A 19,100-nucleotide genomic window follows, 5' to 3' on the forward strand; every position below is an offset into this window, starting at 1 on the left:
AACAATCTTGATGTAGTCATATCAATGTGATCGACATTGTTAAACTCTTTTAATCTTTTTATTGTTTTGATTAATGCATAAAATCCGCAGTCTAGTAATAACAAATGGAAGCAACGCCATCTCTACACGAAAAACGAATGTACTTTCCGATCGACGTAATATGTATCAGTGACGGATCTAACGGTAAGCGGACTAAGCGGCCGCTTGGGGCCCTGGGGTACCATAGGGCCCCGAATTTTAAATAAATAAATTTATTACATTTAATGTGCAACACGGTATGAAATTTTTCATTAGTTTTCTTTTTCAATAAGTTCGTGATAGTTTTCTTGCACCTTTTATTTCTAACTTGAGTTTGCGGGCCCCAAGATTGTTACCGATTGGGGCCTCCACTTGACTTGAGCCGCCACTGTCTAATACATGGAACCGATTCTTTCCATGGTCTCGATTGTTCGAAACGGGGCGTGTACGCGATCTCTTCCGAAGAGTTTGCGAAAGGGGGAGAGACCGTCTCGCGTCTCGCGTCTCTCCGAATCGGTATCTGTAGCGATAGCGCGGACTGTGCGCGAAAGTACACGATCGAAAGTAGTCGGGAGTCTCACCTGCGAGTATGGCTTTATGCGCCTGAAACTCTCTCCCGCAGACCGTCAGCGTGACGTCGCTGAATTTTTGGTTTTCAAAGAGGAGGCCGAGGTCGTCGGGCAACCGGCACTCCGGCACCTTAAATTGAATGGTGTTGCTCTGACCGGAAATGTTGACGCTGTCCGCCACCACGCTGACCTGCGAATACCAGAACGTCCGTCGTTAATTCGACAAAAGGCCCAAGGTGTTACGGAACAAGGGCGAGTATTAAACAATTAACATACAAAGGTATATACCTCACAGAATATCGTGAGTTTGTCGTCGGGCAGGAGTCCGTTGGCCTCGTCCAACAGGAAATCTCTCCTGATGAACTTCTTGAAGCCCCAATCTTTACCTTGGACGAACCTGTATGCACGTTGGCTCTCTGAAACCCAGGAAAACAACGATCGGTTTAATCATCGACGCGACTCTCGAGCCCTCTGACGACGCACAGAAGCCACCAAACGACTCGTGGGGTCGCAATAAATAAAATCAAATTACTTTGGCCGGTTGCAACACTGTAAACGGAATAATATCTATCCCCATCCATCTTCCGAGCGATTCGATCGTCTTTACAAGAACAAAATCGATTACGCCGCGCCGTCGCTGTCGTCAACGAATCGTTATACGGTGGTTTCCCGATAGATCGTCATGTGTCGTGTGTCTTCTGTCGTGTGTAGCGTCGTTTCAACGATCTGACTTTTCACTTACCCATTGCTTTGGTTTCCTCTCTTTTGGCATTAAGGATAGAAAATTTGAACTTTGCTCTGACTTCTGATTTGTTGCACGAGACGAGAAGAAGGTATAGGGACAGGTAGTCTTTGCTCTCCTCGTCCAGACCCTTAGGATTCACTCTTAGGCACCTGGAAATCAATTATCGTTCATGTAAAATTCATAGCCGGTAGCCGGGACCCCGATATTTCCGAGGATCTGCATACTTTTGCGCGAGCCCGCGCGCGTCTACACTCTCTCTCTCCCCCCCCATTTTTGTTTCGTTTTTGTTCGGGTCCCCGCGCGCAAGGACTCGCGACAAGTAGTCGAGTGCTCGAGCACTCCAACGCTCGAACACTCGAAAACTCCTCGAGCAAGGAAAGTTTACCCCGGTAGCTAAACTTTCCATCGAACGGAAAGAAAAAATGAATTAGTCGGCGCGATTTACACGGCGCACTACGGTCCGGAAACCCGCTTCTTGTGGCCAAAAGTCAATATTTCAAGATTAACGTGTTCGCTACCACTGTCACAAATATGCGACATCCATTATCTGACAGTTCACTTAAAAACAGTCAAATTAATTTTATGCACACTTCGTTGTTTCAAGTCATAATTTTCAGAGAATCCGTGACTTTCTTCTGCTAAACTGTTTTGACCATTCAAAATTGGTTACGTTGCATTTAATAAAACTTTCGAACAAGGAAGGTGAGTTAAATGTTAAATAAATAAAAATTGTACTAAATTCTGTCGAATCTTATCAAAAGCCATAACTGCATAAAGATCCCCGGCAGTCCACCTTTAACTTTGAAATAACGCTAAATTACTTTTGGTCGTAAAAAGCGAGTTTCTAGATCATAGTGAGCCGATGCACGTCAACGTTAATATCGCTCGAGTATCACCGCGGAGAGAGTGCAACCAGTGGACACAATATGTATGTTAAAACGAGACGACAACGAATCGTTGGGCTTACCATTTTAATTTGTCGTTGGCCCCTGCCGAGAAGGTGGACGATTTCAGCACCTCTCCCATCTCCTCCCGGCAAAAGCTGAAGTTATTTATCGTCCACATGTAGCTGAACTTCACCACCTTCACCTGTGCACATAAGACCTTAAAATGCGACATACGTCAGAATGTGTCCCGTTCGAAGTCAGCGTTTGGGGTTTGATCTACGCGCTAACTACTACATACTCCGGAATCGTTACCTCGCCGCTATCGTTTCCTCCCGGTGTTAGTTTTGCGGCTTCCGACGCGATGCTAGTTCCGGTTGCAAATCGAAAGATTCGCGTAAACGCGTTACGAAAACAAATTCATTGTTAACCCTTTGCACTCGAAGCTTGTAACTCGAAAATTAAACATTTCTTCCGACCTAGAATATTTCCATTCTCAATGACTTAAAAAATTTGGTGGATAATTGATTCGATACAAAAACATACAGTAAATCCTCTATACACAAAAAAAATATCCCCTCCACTGTAGTAATCTGATCTCGGCTCGGATATATCGGTGTGAACCACTACTAAAGCGACGCGGAGAGTGGCAGTCGTCGGCACAGTTCAAAGGCCCGTGCGTCCTCGTAATGTAATGCCAATATAAAATCTTTTTTATTATTACTTATTTTTTTATGAAACTTGCACCAATATATTTGTGGCATTTTACTGATTAAAATAAGACTAAACACGATATAATTTCAACTGTATTTAGTGGTTTAATTGACGATGAACGTTACGGGCGCAAGGAAGGACAGCGCATGGGACACGCGCTGTCCTTCTCTCTTCGTTCGGCTCGGCCTTTGAAGCTAAAAAAAAACAGTGTCCGTCTACGAAAAATGCAAACGAACCTCCCCGAGACTTTTGCGTTTATAGAAGATTTACTGTATCGAATAATGTAAACAACATTTTCGATAATGGTACAGCAATTTTCAGTGGCGCCTCGGAGTCATCGCTCGAGTGCTAAGAGTTAACATTTAGGAGTGCAAATTAAAAAATTTTTTCCGGTCTATAATATTTCCATCGTGAATGATTTTTAAAATTTGGTGGATAATTGATTAGATACCAACATATCAAATAATGTAAACAATATTTTAAATAATGATACAGTAATTTTCAGTGGGGCAACTATTTTGGTAGCGAAACCCTATTATGGAACATCCTGTAAACACGCCCGATATCAGTTACGGAAGCACTGGTGTTTCCTCTATAGTTGTGTGCAGCGAGTAGGATTAAAAAATGGCTGAAATATCGCAACGAAGAACGTTCATGCGACGCAGCGTCGCGCCGCCGCACAGTGGGTAAATTTGATCTAACTCGATTCAAAATCAAAAGAACTTTCGATAGAAATTGAGGTAGAGCGATGAATTTTTGAAAAAATTAAAGCTGAAACTTTGCAGAATATGGGAAAAATAGGGAGATTACGGTACAAACGGTTTTTAACCTTGAGAAAATTCGTTAAACTTGCACAATTTCAAGAAAATGTGGTTTCAACATTTCAACGAAAACATGATTTCATTAATTTCTTGTCACAAAAATCGATTTCTTGAAAAAACCAGAGGTCGTAGACAAATTTTGAGACCAGATTTGAAATCAGCGTGAAAAAATCCACGGGAAATGATTGAATAGCATGTTAAAAGAAAGATTTTTCCGCCCGTGATAACGGAGAAACCACATTTTCTTGAAATTGTGCAAGTTTAATGAATTTTCTCAATGTTAAAAACCGTTCGTACCGTAATCTCCCTATTTTTCCCATATTCTGCAAAGTTTCAGCTTTAATTAAAAAAAAAATGCATCGCTCTATCTCATTCCTATCGAAAGTTCTTTGATTTTGAATCGAGTTAGGTTAAATTTACCCACTGTGCGCCGTTTCGTCGGAGACGTTGCGCGATGTTTGACGAACGGCAAAGTCCTCGGATATATTTGTTCGGCTAGCTTCGTCGCGAGAGAAGAGAAAAAAGACGGAAGAAGTTCTTTTCGAGAGATACGCTCGAAGGTCCCTGTCGACTAAATTGATCGTGGCCTTGAAGTCGAGCAGACGAGCAGCGAAGAACTACAAGTACCGAGAGACAGAGAGGGAGCACGTGTTTGTTAGAGACTGGCTGGGGAACGGAGAGAGATCAAGACGAAGACAGAGAGAAAACGAGCAGAGAACGAAAGAGAGCGAGAGCGACAACCAGGGTCGAGTCGAACTTATGTCTCTCTTACGTAATTACCTTGAAAAACGCGCAGAAAAAGGATTTAACCTTTGCGAAGCTGTTCTCCCGCTCTGTTCTACGCAGATCGTGCCTGCCGCGAGTTGTCCGTTCAACGTCCACCTCTTCGACCGGCGCGGAAAAGAAATTCCGTGCATGTTAAATTCGTCCCTCGTTTCACAAACCGAATCTGTCCCTCGGTGTAAAATTGACGCGGTGATAAAAGATCGGCGAAATAGCAAGGCAAACAGAGTTACACCATTAAAAATTACTGTGCCATTACTCAAAATATTGTTTAGATTATTAAACATGTTGCTATCTAATAAATTACTAAACATTTAAGTATCGTACGAGGTGTTAAACCAATTTCATATCCATAAAGTGTAAAAAATTATATTGTTTAATTTTCCAGTTAAGATAGCTCCGAGTGCACATTTACATCTTACAAGGGGGAAGGACCTCAAGTGTCCGACTTCGATTTTGATCATTTTTTTGTGAGACGATGTGACGTATGGATGCCTAATAATGTTTGCAAAATATTAAGTGTAGTTACTCAATAGTTTTAAAGATATAAACAATTAAACTTTCATACCTTGTTGATACATCATGATTTGCTGCTCAAGTTTTCCAAGTTCAATTGTTTATATGTATATTTAAAACAGTTGAGTAACTACATACACCTAATATTTCGCAGACACCATTAGGACTCCATATATCATCGTCTCACGAAAGATTATCAAAATCGAAGTCGGGCCTTCCCTTGTAAGGTTTCGCAGTTATGTGTTTCGCGTTAAGAAAACAAAAGTCACGGAGTTTCGGACAAATTGACACGAGGGACGGACGAGGGTTAAAAAGTTCCGCGATGTTCGATCGGACCGACCCTTCGACCGCCTACGTCTTCTCGAAGATATTTAACGCGGCTATTGGTTCGCCATGATTTTTCCAAGAATCGTTTCGAGAAGCCTTTCGAACGATTCTCCGCGGAGTTGAACTCTGCGCTTCGCTTGAAATCGCTTTGAGTGGTTCCGAGTCGCGTCGGCAGGGGAAGGAGCAAGATAGAGATAAGCGAGAAGGGGCAGTGGAGGGAGGAGGAGGAGGAGGAGGAGGAGGAGGAGGAGGAGGAGGAAGAGGAAGACGAAGACGAAGAAGAAGCCGAGGTCGAGCCCCCAGGAGTCAACGATCCCTGACGTCACGCGTGTGCACGACCTTGGCGAACGAAGCCGTGCCCGTAGCCAAATCTATTTGTCTAGTTCGCCTGCCATCCGTTCGGAGACGGGGCCCTTTTATCGGCGATCTATTGCTGTTGCGCGCGGTGCGCGTTGGTGTGCGCAAGCAAGCCTGTTCTGTTAACCGTATGCCGTATTCGGCGTAAGACGCAACCTTGGCAGACCTCGGATCGATCGGTAATCGCTCGTAAAATTTCCCCGCGAGATAGATACATGCGTACTTCGTGTCGCGTAGATCGCGGTAATCGCTACGTGTCGACACGATCGCGATAAAACCGAGGGGAACCTGTCGCACTTTCAACAACTATTTCTTGGAAACGCTCGTTATGACAAGTGTTCTCTGCGCTTTTAATCGAATTTGACGACAACGGAGCATGCTCGGTCTCAAACAGACCGAACGTGAGATTTGGACACGGTCGGCTGCAATAGCTCGAGACTCTCGACGCGACGCACAATTATTTCGATGCCATCGGCACCACCTCGAGACCTTCGTGAACGAAACCCTTGACAGAGCAAGTTTAGCCAAAGAAGCACTTGCAATTTCCCATACATATCTCATCTAATTCACAGTTTTATTAAAGCACACTTCCATTCCGACGACCGAAACGCATCGCCCTCTCACCAATTAGAATTCGAGTCACGACACAGAAACTGTTTGCTTAAAAATGGATAACTATAAAACTAAACAATATAATTGAATGCAATATAAGAAGCATTTTATATAGCAGGCTTGTTAATCATTCTTTCCTCGCCCCGTAGCACGTGAAACAAGGTTCGAAAGCATTTTTAAATCTCAGAGACGGATTTGCCCCATTTTCGCGGCAAGTGCGTCCTACTTGACACTTTGTACAATATCCTATCAAAATGATCATTTTCAAGCAAATTTACAGTCCTACATAATACTAATTCGTTTGATACCAAGAACGTTAGGTTTTTACATACCAGACTGAAAATACATCAGTTTAAAGTCCAGCTTTGCAAAAACTAGGGCGGACTTGGTCCACTCCACCTTACTGTTAAGTTTCAAAAGATATGTAAAGTGTTGTCTTCCAAAATTGACAAGTTATTTCAACTAGGCGTTGTTACTCTGTAACCTCGCCAAAGCTCCGAGTATCGTCGCAAGGAAGCGAAACGGGATTTACGACTCCGCGAAATTCGGTACAATCGATTCGAAAAGGAATTCGTTTGGAGTCGATGGTGCAAGTGCCGGTTCTAGCAGGAATCGAATACGGCAAGCATTGGCAAGACTACGCTACCGACCGATTCTAAATTAGTTTCGTCGTATTCTCCACGTGTCGGACCTTGAGGAACGGTTCTAACGGAAGCTCGAGGCTAGAATCAGCTATTCGGGCGACACAGGTGGCGCTTCCGGTTTCAAAATATTGCCTCTCGACGGGGCGGGGACGTTCGATATCACGGTCGCCGCTGCGCTGGTAACGCGTTCGACGCCAGGGGAATCGTTCTCTCTTCGAGTTTCCTTTGATTCGGCAAATTTCTCTTTGTCCTCGTTAATCGATCGGCGGAGGCGAAACAATCGAGGACGGATAATCGATTTCGATCGGCGGTTGCAATCAATTAAGAGTTTCGTTGCGACTCGATGTACCGTGACGCGTCTTTTCAAACTCCCGTCGATATCGTTCGCCGACGAACTTTCGAATATATAAAGTTTAGCCTGGTAGAAATCGCTGTCGATCTCCGAGACAAACTCGGCCAGCTTTCACCCGCAATTGTTCCCACCTATCGACCGGTAACGCACTGTCTCGGGCTTCCGGTCTCGGACCTCGATGGTAACGACGCGCGTTCAACGTTCGGAGCGCGAAATTTCGAGCGAAAAGCGTCCGAGTATTTCGAAGTTTGCCGTACGGTCGCGAAGAGGTGTACGCGCGACGGCGCGGCGGTCGTGCTCTTCCGAGGGGAACACTGCGCGGAGTGCGACTCGAGAAGAGGATACGCGGTGCCGTGAGTTCGATGATCTTCGCTTTGGCGTGACCTTCGCGCATCGGAAGTTTAAGGTCAACATTCGCATCGAAACAGGTAGGAGGTGCGGAGCGGTGCGGCGCGGCGCGGCGTCGGCTATCTCACCACGGAGCACGGCGCGGCACGGCGGTTCAACGCACGCTCGTGCGTGTAATCTCGTAACCAGTTACGTCCCTGGACGACGGTTCACGGCCGGAAAATGTTCTTTTCAAGGTGGCGTTGCGAAATTCAACCGGCCGACGCCGGAAGTCGTGAAACACGACCCTGAACCCACGCACCGTCTTCTTCCACGTTGTCCGCGTTTTTACGTTCGAGCCGAGGTTTTATCGCTCTCGCGATATTCTTCCGGGTCGCGGCGGTGTTCTCTCCGCGAAATCCCTTAGGAAAACGATTTCTAGGGTCGCGAACGAATCGAACGCGCCGGAAGTCGATATCGATCCGGGCCGCGTAGATTTCCGAATAACGGAGGAGATGTTCGTTATGTTCCGACTCTAATTTCGGTATCCTCGAGCGTAATAACGCAGCCTGGACGCGTTCCAAGTCTGCCTACGCGTTCGATCGATCCTCTCGAACGCGAGTTCGCGCGTACTCCTTTCGTAAAACGCGGCGGACGTGTCACGTGGCCTGCACACTGACCCTCTCCGTCTTGTTGCATCAGCTTTGCGCGCAAGACCGACTACCGGATTTTAGCTCGTTGTACAATGGTCTCGACAAATTTCATTAGCCGAGAGACAGAGAGAGGGAGAGAGAGAGAGCCGTTCTCTCTCGTAAATGACTCCCGTCCTGTTAACCGGGTGATTCGCGGCCGATAAACACCGATGCGGTTGAAGCTAACGGCGAATCGAATTGGGCCAATATAATTAACCGATAATCTAGTTTGCTATCACGACTCGATTCACGCGAGAATAATCGGCGAGATAAGCAAATGAACGAACGTCGCGAATGATTGAGGGAGCGGAATATGAGACGATGCGACTGGTCTTATCGCGCGGATAAGGATTAAATGCGATCGTTCGAGGTAGGAGGACGAGTCGGAGAGCCGACGAAACGGGACGCCGATTTATTTAAAGTTTAACGAGCCGGTGGTAATCGAAACGTCGGGACGTCGGAGTCGTGAGGAATTTCAGACACCCGAGAGAGACACGAGAGAAAGAAAAAAATGGAACCGGAGGAAATCGTGCCACCCACCGATCCTCTGGATACTGTTAATCGGACTTGGGTACTGTTAAGCAGTCCGGTGGAGGGAATATCGATACGACTCGCTCGTTTCCAAGGATCGAGGCGACGAGGAACCAAAGAGGTGTACCGGTCGATGGCCCCGGGAGTCGTTCAACCCGCGATGATCGACCATAATCGTCCTTGAAACGCGCGTTTCAGGAACGAGCACGGGTCAAAGATCGGCGCGCTTCCATCGATCGCGGCCGTGAAAACACCTCCGTCGAACGACGGCGCACGAAACCGGTCGCGTCCGTAGAGAAACGATAAGCCTCAATGGGGAAATCGATGGAAAACTGGCCTCGGGGATTAAGAAACGATTTCGCGAACGGATCGGTCCGAGAGTTCTCCGACGCTCCGATCCAGTTTCGCGTTCGCAAACACCGTCGATCGTTCCGGAGTCTATTTCGGGACGGAACAACATTCTGCGGAAGCTCTTAACGCCGGACGAGATTCGCCGTGTACGAATCGGGCTGCTCGTAAATTCTTCGGCACGGTTAAACGCCTGTTAAACGGAATACGGAAGAGTTTGACAGTTCACGAACCGATTTATCCCCTCCCGCCGCGCCGACGAGAAAACCGAGACGAATCGTCGATTCTTTGCGATGGTCGTACGGTCGCTAGGCGTGACGCAACTGCGATTCGATGCTAGCGGGTCGATCGACCGGTCTGCCCGGGCCACGATATATAATTTGCGTTAAGCGGGATCACGCTATCGTCGACTAACGCTCGAACGAAAACTGCGCGCGAATCCTCCGGGTGTACATCCCGCTGCAAGCAGGGAATTTCTGATTTTGTTCGGAGTCTGTCCTCGTTCCGGGAGTTATGGATGGCGAGATAAGAAGGATCGCTATTCAGCCTTCCGTGCAAGAGAAGAGCGGATCGTATCGGATCGGATCGGATCGGATCGGATCGAAGCTGAAGCCAGGACACAACCCAGCCAGCTAAGAGGTACTCGTTTGTTCATCGCGTTCAACGATTCAACGATTCGACGAGATTCAACGTTTCCGCATAGAAGAAAACACCGCGGAGCGAGACGGCGAGGAAGGGAGAAGGCCCGGTCGACGCCCCCGGGAGTCGTTCAACCCGGTGCCGGCGGTCGTCGAGGATCGGCCTTGAATCACCCGTGCCCGTTTACGGGAGCGGCGCGCACGGGTTCAAGCACCAGACCAAGTCGAGGCTTCCGGTAGAATCGTGGACACGGTGCCCGGGCACACACCGAAGCACCAAAGCACCGAAGCACAAACGATCGCTCGTTCGAAGGATTCGTCTTTCGCGCGACATCCTCGCCGACTCGAGTCTCATCGATCCGCAATACCAAGCTCTCGAGGGTTGGTTCTCGGAATGGTAGCAACTTTTCAGGGAGTTTGATCGAGTCGACAAACGAGATTGGTTCGATAAAGGTAATGGGACCCGCTAATGAGAATTTCGCGGTGAAAATCAATTACCGATAATTTGCGCGCGTTCAAAGTGTCTCGTTTGGCCTGGACACATTCGCGGGCCAGTGAAAATAGTCGGTCTATCTGCGCGGCTGGGCGCGGCGCTTCGGAGCGTTTTGGCTCGAGGCATTATTTTCACGGCGCTTTGATCCGACGATGGACGAGAGCAGCTCGGTTTGGCGAGGATGAACACGTGCCCCGAGATAACGACGTGGAAATGAAAGGCAACGAGTGATAATGACCATTAGCGAGACAGCGTGGGGCGGGCCTGGTCGCCCAGGACCGGCCGACGCGCGACGCGACGACGCCGAAAGCGATCGAACTTATTACGAACCGAATACAAGCTACCGCATGGGAATTGCTTGGGACATTTTGATAGATTCGGGACGATGTCGAGTGGATATCGATGAAACCTGCTGGACATCAGAGTCTACGACGATCGAACAAACGAATTTTCTGTCGGTAGGGACACGACCATCGACCAGACGAAAGATTCCGTTTCCCAGCGGAAGCTTTCGGCTGCGTTCGACGGCGGAAAATGGTCGCGGCGCTCGACGGATTCGAAAGGCGGACAACAGCATCGGTTATCCGACGCCGCGACGCTTTCTACGGTTTTATCGAGTCGATCGATCGGCTTGTTGCCGCGAGTTACGACAGATTCAGCGGCGGCGATGGTGCGCGCGATTGCTGCACCGCCGACTGCACCCGGTGCTGACGCGGCGAAATCGGTGTGCATTACGAAAGTTAACTGGAGCACGAATCGACTTTCGATTCGGTGGTAAGAGGCCCCGTGCGCTCCCCTTCTCGCTCCCTCTCGCGCACGCGTTCTCTGAAAACCGAGAGTACTCTCTTCGGCGATTCCCGGTGATAGAGAGAGAAAAGATCCGCGCTTTGCTCAATACACCCTATCGCAATCCTTCTAGAGAATTCAACAGGCCCCGTAACTTCTCCGTTGCGTAAACTGTGGCCGAGGCCCAGTTCCCGAAGATCTTGCCGCCTATGGGCAAACTTTCCCGACGGCGAATGAAGTTTGTTCGACGCAGAATATCGGGGGATCGCGATCGGTCGCTTCTGATGCGTCGAAGGCGTTCGCGGCGACAGATCGCGAATCTTTAAGCAATTTCGCCGGGAAACTCGGCGAACGTTTCCACGGCCAAGTCGGAGGATCCGCGGGGCATGGGAGGAACAAGATATCTAGTTGCAGGTCGTTCACATCGCGAGGGGACGACCAGTAAAAATAGAATGAGAGCGCCAGGAGCGCGCGAGTGCGTGCGCCGCGCGACCAGACGATCTTCTCGATCCTCCCTTTGCACCGATTCGCGAATCTCTGTAGGACTACATACTCGGTTCAGCGAGACTGATCTAAACTACCGGGACTCGATTTTTGCTAGGGTCATTGGGGTCATCTGGTTCATAGGATAATCGTCGTTCTTGCATCGATACGTACCTGCGTGTAACACCAATTCTCGGCTACAGGGGTGTTCACTTCCGGCGGTGGTGGGCTCGGTACGCGGCTTACTGCCATACTACTGCTGCTGTGCAAGTTCGAGCTGACCCGCGATGTTTGAGGCGCACAGTCGCTCACCGCAAGTCTGCAACAGAAAACGACACCGAGCAATTATAGTTACCGTTGGAGAGACGACGACCGAGAGTATAAGGGCGTTAGTCCGAAGCGAGGAGGTCGACACCCTTCTTCGGCATCGAGATCGAAGTTCTTTGTTTGTGTCGTCGAGGGACAAGGAAGGATCAAAGAGCCGAAGGAAATGGGAAAATTCTCTAGTTTCTCGGAACGAAGGTCAGCGACGGTTGATCGACCTCCGTCACGAGGATGGAACAGTCGCGCCTCTTCGAGGGGACTCGCTCGATGCTACGAAAAGGGTGGACACGTCGATGGAGGGGATGAAAACGCGAAACAAGGGGCGGAGGAGGAGAAGGCGGTGGAGGTGGAGGGGTGAAAGAAGCATGAAAGAAGAAGGGTATGCAGGGCACGCGATGGTGCTCACGTGCGCCAAGTACGGAACAACTGCTTGAGCATCATCGACTCTCGACTACTCTCGAGTGCATTAGCCCCCGCGCGCAGGTTCATCGGACCCGAGTCGTTCGGGAAACCGGGATGCACCGCCTTGTCCTAATCTTACGACCCTTATCTGTCAGTCGATCGATATGCTAACGCGATAAGGGCGACGGTTCGGTCAGGTTAATCCTTCGGCTCTTCGACGTACCTTGCGCGCTTGCCCGTTGGGGAACTTTCTGCGCTGAACCACCGCTTTCGCGGAAACTGGGCCACTTTTGTGGACTCGTTTTTTAACGGGGTAGACGGGATACGTCTTCTCATTTCTCGATAATGCAAAGATGGGCTTTTCCAGTAGTCAAAAGCGCAAGTTAAAAGATCAATCTAGGCCTCGAAAGTCCTACTTTTACGTTTACGAGGCGTAATTTGCATTATTCGGCAGCAGCGTATAGCTGTCGCAGCTTTATGAAAATATCAGATGATTGCACAAGTTCGTCTCCGATTCGAAAATAAAATTCAATGGTTAAATTTTCAAGAATACAGCTGTATTGATCAATTATATAGTCACCATTTTTTTCTACAATTGTTAGGAAAGAAATTATTATATTATTTTTTTTCTGTAATTCTTCTTACAGTTTGCGACATCTATGAAACAATGAATAATGCAAATTACTCCTCGTAAACGTAAGAATAGGACTTTCGAGGGCGACCGCGGCCTAGATTGATATTTTATGAGAAGGCGCCGCAATCCTGGAAACGAGACTGCCCCCTTAAGCTCTACCTCCCATCTCTGGTTTTCGAAATCCGGTGACATTCGTGGAAACGAATCCGTGCAAAAACGCGTGGTATTTCGGAGGACGATAGGATCGGTGGCAATTGGCATTCCGTCGATCGTCCTCGCGAGCAGGCACGGCACAGTGCGACGTTCCGCGTGCGTACCGTGGAAAAAGTCGATCCGTGGGTATCGGCACGCCACGGGATCCCCGGGTCTCTCGTTTCCCACAAAAATGCTCGCGTTACGTTCACCTCGGGTCTCGTGCCTCGGGTGGGATCACGACGGAACCGTTTATCTCTCTCTCCTGGCGAAATGTCGTCGCCGCGCCGCCGCTCGCTGTCGGGAACACGAGCTCCGAGTTCCGAGCTCTCTGCCGTGTGCCACCAAGCTCGCCGCGTTGGAGCACCTCTTCCCCGTTCTCCGCACGACCGTACCCGACCCGACCATCCAACGTATAGTATTATAGCGCGAAGGCAACGTGGGAGTAACGTGGAAGTGAAAGTTAGAGCAGGCTTCGACGGTGGCGAGGGGAGAGGACAGGACAGGTTGCGTAAAAGGCAACCGCTAATACGTCGACGAAGAAGACATTTAACCCTCGCGCACCGTTCGGCTAATCGGCGCGCCATGCGCCAAACCAATTATGGGAGAAAACTCGGAATCGGATATACGGGCCCCGCTCGACACCCGATCCGTTCCTTCCCCAAAAGGATTAAAGGTTCCACCGATCGGATCGCACACTCGTTAATACTTGGACGCGACATTTTTGTAACTGTACAACTGATGTTGTCCAACGCTACTTCGAATGTAAAAGCTATTCGCATAAAATGGATGAAACAAAACAGAGGAAAACTGGTGAAATAACACAAATTCGGTTTTAGTGGGTTCGAGGGAAAAAGTTTTGTCGTATTTTAAAGAAAACATTTAAATCAATTTATCATATAAAAATATATGTTCAATATTATTCAATCATACGATTTCCATTATTTGTAACAGCTTGTTGCCATCTTTCAGATAACCTGTCGATTCCTGTTTCCCTGTTTTACGAGCGAAATTGCCTGCTTATTTCGAATACGACGGAACTCTCCCTCCAACCTAATAAATACATATTCTGTTCATCGGTGTTGAGCCCGAGCAGGACCGATAAGGACCTCGACGCCCGAATTTCATCTTTACCATCTCTTCGGATTACCGTGCACCAATTGTGGTCTGCGCTTTCACGAATGCCTCATCCCGTCTCGGCGTGACGGGAGTCGGAGCCAGAGCCGGTAAAGATTCGTCGGTTTTTCTTGGGTCGGCGACAGCAACGCGATCGCGGGATTTCTCTTATCCGCTGGTTGTGCAGCATATTGGAAAGTGAAAGGAGAGAACGAGAGTCTTTTTCGCGTGGCCGGGGACTCGATTTATCCTCCGGAAAAGATCCGTATCTTATCGGGGATCGGTGCGGCGTAGACACGAGACACGTGTACACCATCGCGTGTGTTGGATCGCTCGTGCCTCTATGTATATGTATATCGGGCCATTCGTATTCATTTCGATTCTATCTTCGTCTTCGTTTCAATGCTTTCGATTCTTCCGACGAGACCAAACGAAGTCTCGCGCAAGGCGTTTGCAACTGGTTAAACGATCGCTGGAGATATATCGATTCGAGTAAACTTTTAGTTTTCGTCGCCCCTCCATGGAAGAAGAAGGCGTACCAAAAATCGACGAGTTAATTAGCGAGTGTGGGGCTGGATTCGAGATGTCGAAAACGGTTGCCGTAGTAATTAATATCTCGCGATATCTCGGTGGATCGTTTTTTCCCCGTTCGATAATCGCGGCCGTGCGTACTTCCCGTTACTGTAAAGAAGGCGGAAGGAATGCGGGTCCGCTCGGTGAATAGGTACGCGTAATTTTGCTATCGGCCGAAGCGACGATCTCGACGAATCGAATTACGAACAGGCACACAGGAAGGGTTTCCCCCTGTCCTGGTGTCGCGCCCGGGCTGTCTTCTTCGCAGCAACGGGCAGCAGTTTACCTGTGCGCGATGCGACGCGACGCGACGCGACGCGAATGCAAGCGGAAACGTTGTCCTTTGGAAGGGGATAAACACCGATATTAACCCATCCGGCGACAAGGGGGCCGGCGGACGCCTTTGTGACGGCGATAACGTTCGCCAGAATGTATCACACCGGATGTGAAACCCGAACTTGCCGGAAGTTTTGTCGGATCGGTTCGAAAGCTGTGGAGAGGGAAAGGGAGCGGGACGAGCGGAGGTTTTCTTTAAATTCGTGTTCGCGGATTTGCGACGGAATCAAGCCTCGAATTAACTCCTCGGTAACTCGGGCCAACCTACCGAAGTCTACGACCCCTTCAATCCTCAATTACGTTTCCCGGGCTGCGACGTGCTCAAATGATCCTGCCGTGATCCTTTCAAAGCGACTCGAGCCCGAGAGGGTTAATAACGCTAACAATTACCAACGACACGTGTGTGGGCGCGCGGCGCGTTCCCTTCACGAAAAAGGGCTGCGCCCGACGGTGTACACCGGGTGAACTACCCTCTGCCAGAGGGTCGCACTCGTTCACCTCGAGGGTCAGGAAAGTCGAATTGATACGACGTCAATTCGATGGAAAACGCACGCCTTTCATCAACCGTTTTATACTCCAGGACAAATCTTATATAAATCTCGGACAACAATTTATCTCCTGCCTCGAGATCGATCGTTTATACAAGGTTTTCTTTCTCAATATTCAAAACGATTGGCAACTTATAAGGAGCAACAACAGAAATCTGCGGTGAACGACTCGACCGAAGCCGAGGAAGCTGATTCGTCGAGTATCTATTCTCGGAACGCGATACGTTCGCTATAATTGCGTTGTTTCGGGCTTGGTGCACGCGGTTTTCACCCAACTTCCTCGTTTTCACCAGCGCGGCGCGGCGAGCAGCGGTGTTCCACTTTCCCCTGAGCTCTCCGGCCTGGCCCACGACTCCGTTTCAACGGATTCGGAATTCGGATGGGCCTGTGAACCATGGAATCGTCGTCTTCGTGGCTGCTTCGGGACTGACGCGTCACTAATTAACGCCGTTGCGTTCATTTTCGCTCTCGAGGAAATGAAGCGAGACCGAACAGCAGCTCTCGATAGAGATCTACACATGCTTTTTCCTTACGACATCGTATAAATATTCTGTTTAACCACACCTCTCTGTGTGTAGGGCGCAAATGCACCCCAGGCTGGTAAAAACGGTAATAAAAAGTTGGAGGATGGAAAATTTCCAGAAATTTTCTAGGAATGCTATCTGCGATGTGTTCCAAATTTTTTATGTATTGCTTACTTCTCTTTTTAAAATCAATATAATTTTATGAATACTCGTGCAGACAAGCTTTTCCTTTCCAGTCTTCTCCGAAAATGTATGGGATCCAATTACGCCCCTGTGCACGGCGAGCATTAACACTAAACCTACCGCCACCGGTCAAAATAACCGGTTCCAGACTTTTTATTTTACAATTATTTAAATAATAAAATTGATTTCATAAGAAATGATTGTATAGATATCTTTAGTAGAGCATGCATTACGATAGGAGCTGCACAAAGTCTAAATAAAATCAACCTTGTCATTTTTATAAGGGGGAGCATGTGCCAGTTACTTTTAAGGCTCGGGAAGTTTAGTGTTAACACTAGGATTCAAAACATATATTCAATAAATTCCCATGAAAACACCTTTACAATTTCAATAATTGTCAAGTAAAAAATCTATAATGGATCATTTGACCCATCGTGGTCACGAAAAAGGAGAAAATAATTTTTTTCCTGGTTTTCCATAAAATACCGAATCTACTTAAATGATTAATAATATTTTTCCCCAAAATTTTAAGCAATCAGTTCAAAATTTCTTCCGTTATAAAATTAGTGTCGGAATAGATGGTGTAGTAATAATAATAACTAATGATAGGTGTAGCTACTCAGTAGTTTAAAAGCTATAAACAAATGAACTTGGAAAACTTGAGCTGCAAGTCACATGGTATATCAACAAGGTATGAAAGTTTCATTGTTTATATCTTTAAAACTATCGAGTAACTACGCCTAATGTTTCGCAGACATTATTAGGGATCCATATACCATCGTCTCACAAAAAATTATCAAAATCGAAGTCGGACACTTGGGGTCCTTCCCTTGCGAGTACTCGAGCGCGTTCGATCGTCGATCGTCGTTCGCAACAATAACTCCGTTCGAACGGGATTCGGCATGAAGCGCGATCGAGAAAAGGAAGACGCTTTGAATATTTCGTAATCGGTGGGTGCTGTTCGAGTGTTCGTAAAGAGGGACTCGATGGTAGTCGAACGCATCGTAGCGTGAATTCGGACTGGTTTTATAATACTGGGAAGAAACTGGTCGACGGTAACGACGATGTTCGAGGAAATAAATTGCGCGTCGCTTCGTGTCGCTTCGCGTTGCTCCTTGTCGCTCCTTGTCGTCGGAAGCTCGCGGTTTTATCTCGTCCCGTGGCGGGTAGAAACGAGGACATGGAAGAGACGCGAAGAAACCCGAGATCGTCGACAGAAATCGGAAACCGGACGAGGTAGCTATCGCCGGAAAAGTCACTGAAATTCCCTGGCCGCGATTCCAGCTGGATATTCAATTTGGGATCTGTCGTCGCTGAACCCGGAATAAAAGAGCTCTTCTCGAAATCGAGAAAATTTCATGGAGCGTAACCTTTCGACCGATCGATTAGGCTGTTTCCAAGGTTGCGGTTACAGTTATCCTGGCGAGAATCGCTCGCCGAGATTCCAGAAAAAGATTGTTGCTCATCGCTGCACCGAACGATTAATGAGGGTGGTGCGCGTACCGCATCGATGACTCGTCAACGAGGAATTACGCAACGCTCGGAAATCACGATACGCCGAGTAGTACATATATTCGAAGTTAACACCTGCGCGTTCGAATTCTGTGACTGTTTAAAACAACGCTCGATTCGCCTTACGAACGTTTTCTATTTCGTTGAACGAGACATTTTTTTCGCCTCCGAGAAGCCTCGACAGTTTTCGAGAGCCGGTCCGTGCGATTTTCGCCGCAAACTTGGCAACGAAGTGGGAGCAGAGCTTAGGGGAAAGAGAGAACCGAGAGGGGCGAAGTCAAGGCTGATGCCTGGCGCAAGCCGACTGTGATAAGACAAAGGCTAACTCTCTTCAAGGGCGCGACGTCGACTGCGGTTCTCGCGGCCGTTTCGCACGCGCCGAGTTGTCGCTTCGACGAAGAGGCACGAACCGGCCGAGGAGACGCGCGACGTCGTTCTACAGGGAGAGAGAGAGAGAGAGAGAGAGAGAGAGAGAGAGAGAGAGAGAGAGAGAGAGAGAGAGAGAGAGATACGAAGAAGAAGAGAGAGAGGGAGACGAAGGGGCAGAGAGAACGGGAACAAGACCAGTCCAGGCCGACCGTGAGCAACCGTGGGTTTGGCCTCTCTTCACGCGCGGGCCTCATGTCGCCACGATAAAATTCGATAAAGCGTCGAACCTATAATCGACGTGCCTCCGCGCGTGTCGCGTGTGCTCCGGCATTGACTTTAATGGTCACACACATACACGTGGCGGAACCGATGACCGTGGAAATAGACGGTCGCGTAACGCTTCGCTAGATCGATTCGTGACGGGATCGCTGCACAAGAGCTTTGCGGAATCTCGTGTAAGAATCGTTCGAGATGCACACACGTCCGCGGCCTAAAGTTCACCGTGAGCGAGCACGGATCTTACGGAGTCGCGACAACAATTACTCCGACGCCTCAACCTGCCTTCGAAAAAGCAACGATAGAAGAGATATCGGCACGAGTTGCTCCAACGGAAAATTCAACCCGCGAAATTCCTCGCGTAATTTTGAAATGCTTCGAATGGGATCGAAGTATATTCGAATCGGGACACAGTGGAAATAACCTTGAGAGTTTTAATATCGAGTTTACGCGCGACAGCGATTATTCAGC

The 19,100-nt window shown here is 48.3% G+C and overlaps 1 protein-coding gene across 5 annotated transcripts in view; it reads right to left on the reverse strand.

Moving 5' to 3' along the window:
- Positions 1 to 19,100, reverse strand: part of Rdx (BTB/POZ and MATH domain-containing protein rdx) — a 99,140-nt gene that overhangs the window by 6,945 nt on the left and 73,095 nt on the right. For 2 of the 5 annotated variants that reach the window (XM_076444839.1, XM_076444835.1), the window contains 5 exons: positions 11,815 to 11,959; positions 2,300 to 2,436; positions 1,330 to 1,481; positions 864 to 1,003; positions 600 to 777 (listed from right to left, as the gene is read on the reverse strand). In XM_076444839.1, the coding sequence (XP_076300954.1) occupies positions 600 to 777; positions 864 to 1,003; positions 1,330 to 1,481; positions 2,300 to 2,436; positions 11,815 to 11,892 (685 nt within the window). In that variant the 5' untranslated portion in view covers positions 11,893 to 11,959. The remainder of the gene's footprint in view (positions 1 to 599; positions 778 to 863; positions 1,004 to 1,329; positions 1,482 to 2,299; positions 2,437 to 11,814; positions 11,960 to 19,100) is intronic. The other 3 variants (XM_076444838.1, XM_076444837.1, XM_076444836.1) reach the window with 3 other exon arrangements.

Source organism: Lasioglossum baleicum, unplaced genomic scaffold (genome assembly GCF_051020765.1).
Source record: "Lasioglossum baleicum unplaced genomic scaffold, iyLasBale1 scaffold0021, whole genome shotgun sequence".
NCBI lineage: Eukaryota > Metazoa > Arthropoda > Insecta > Hymenoptera > Halictidae > Lasioglossum > Lasioglossum baleicum.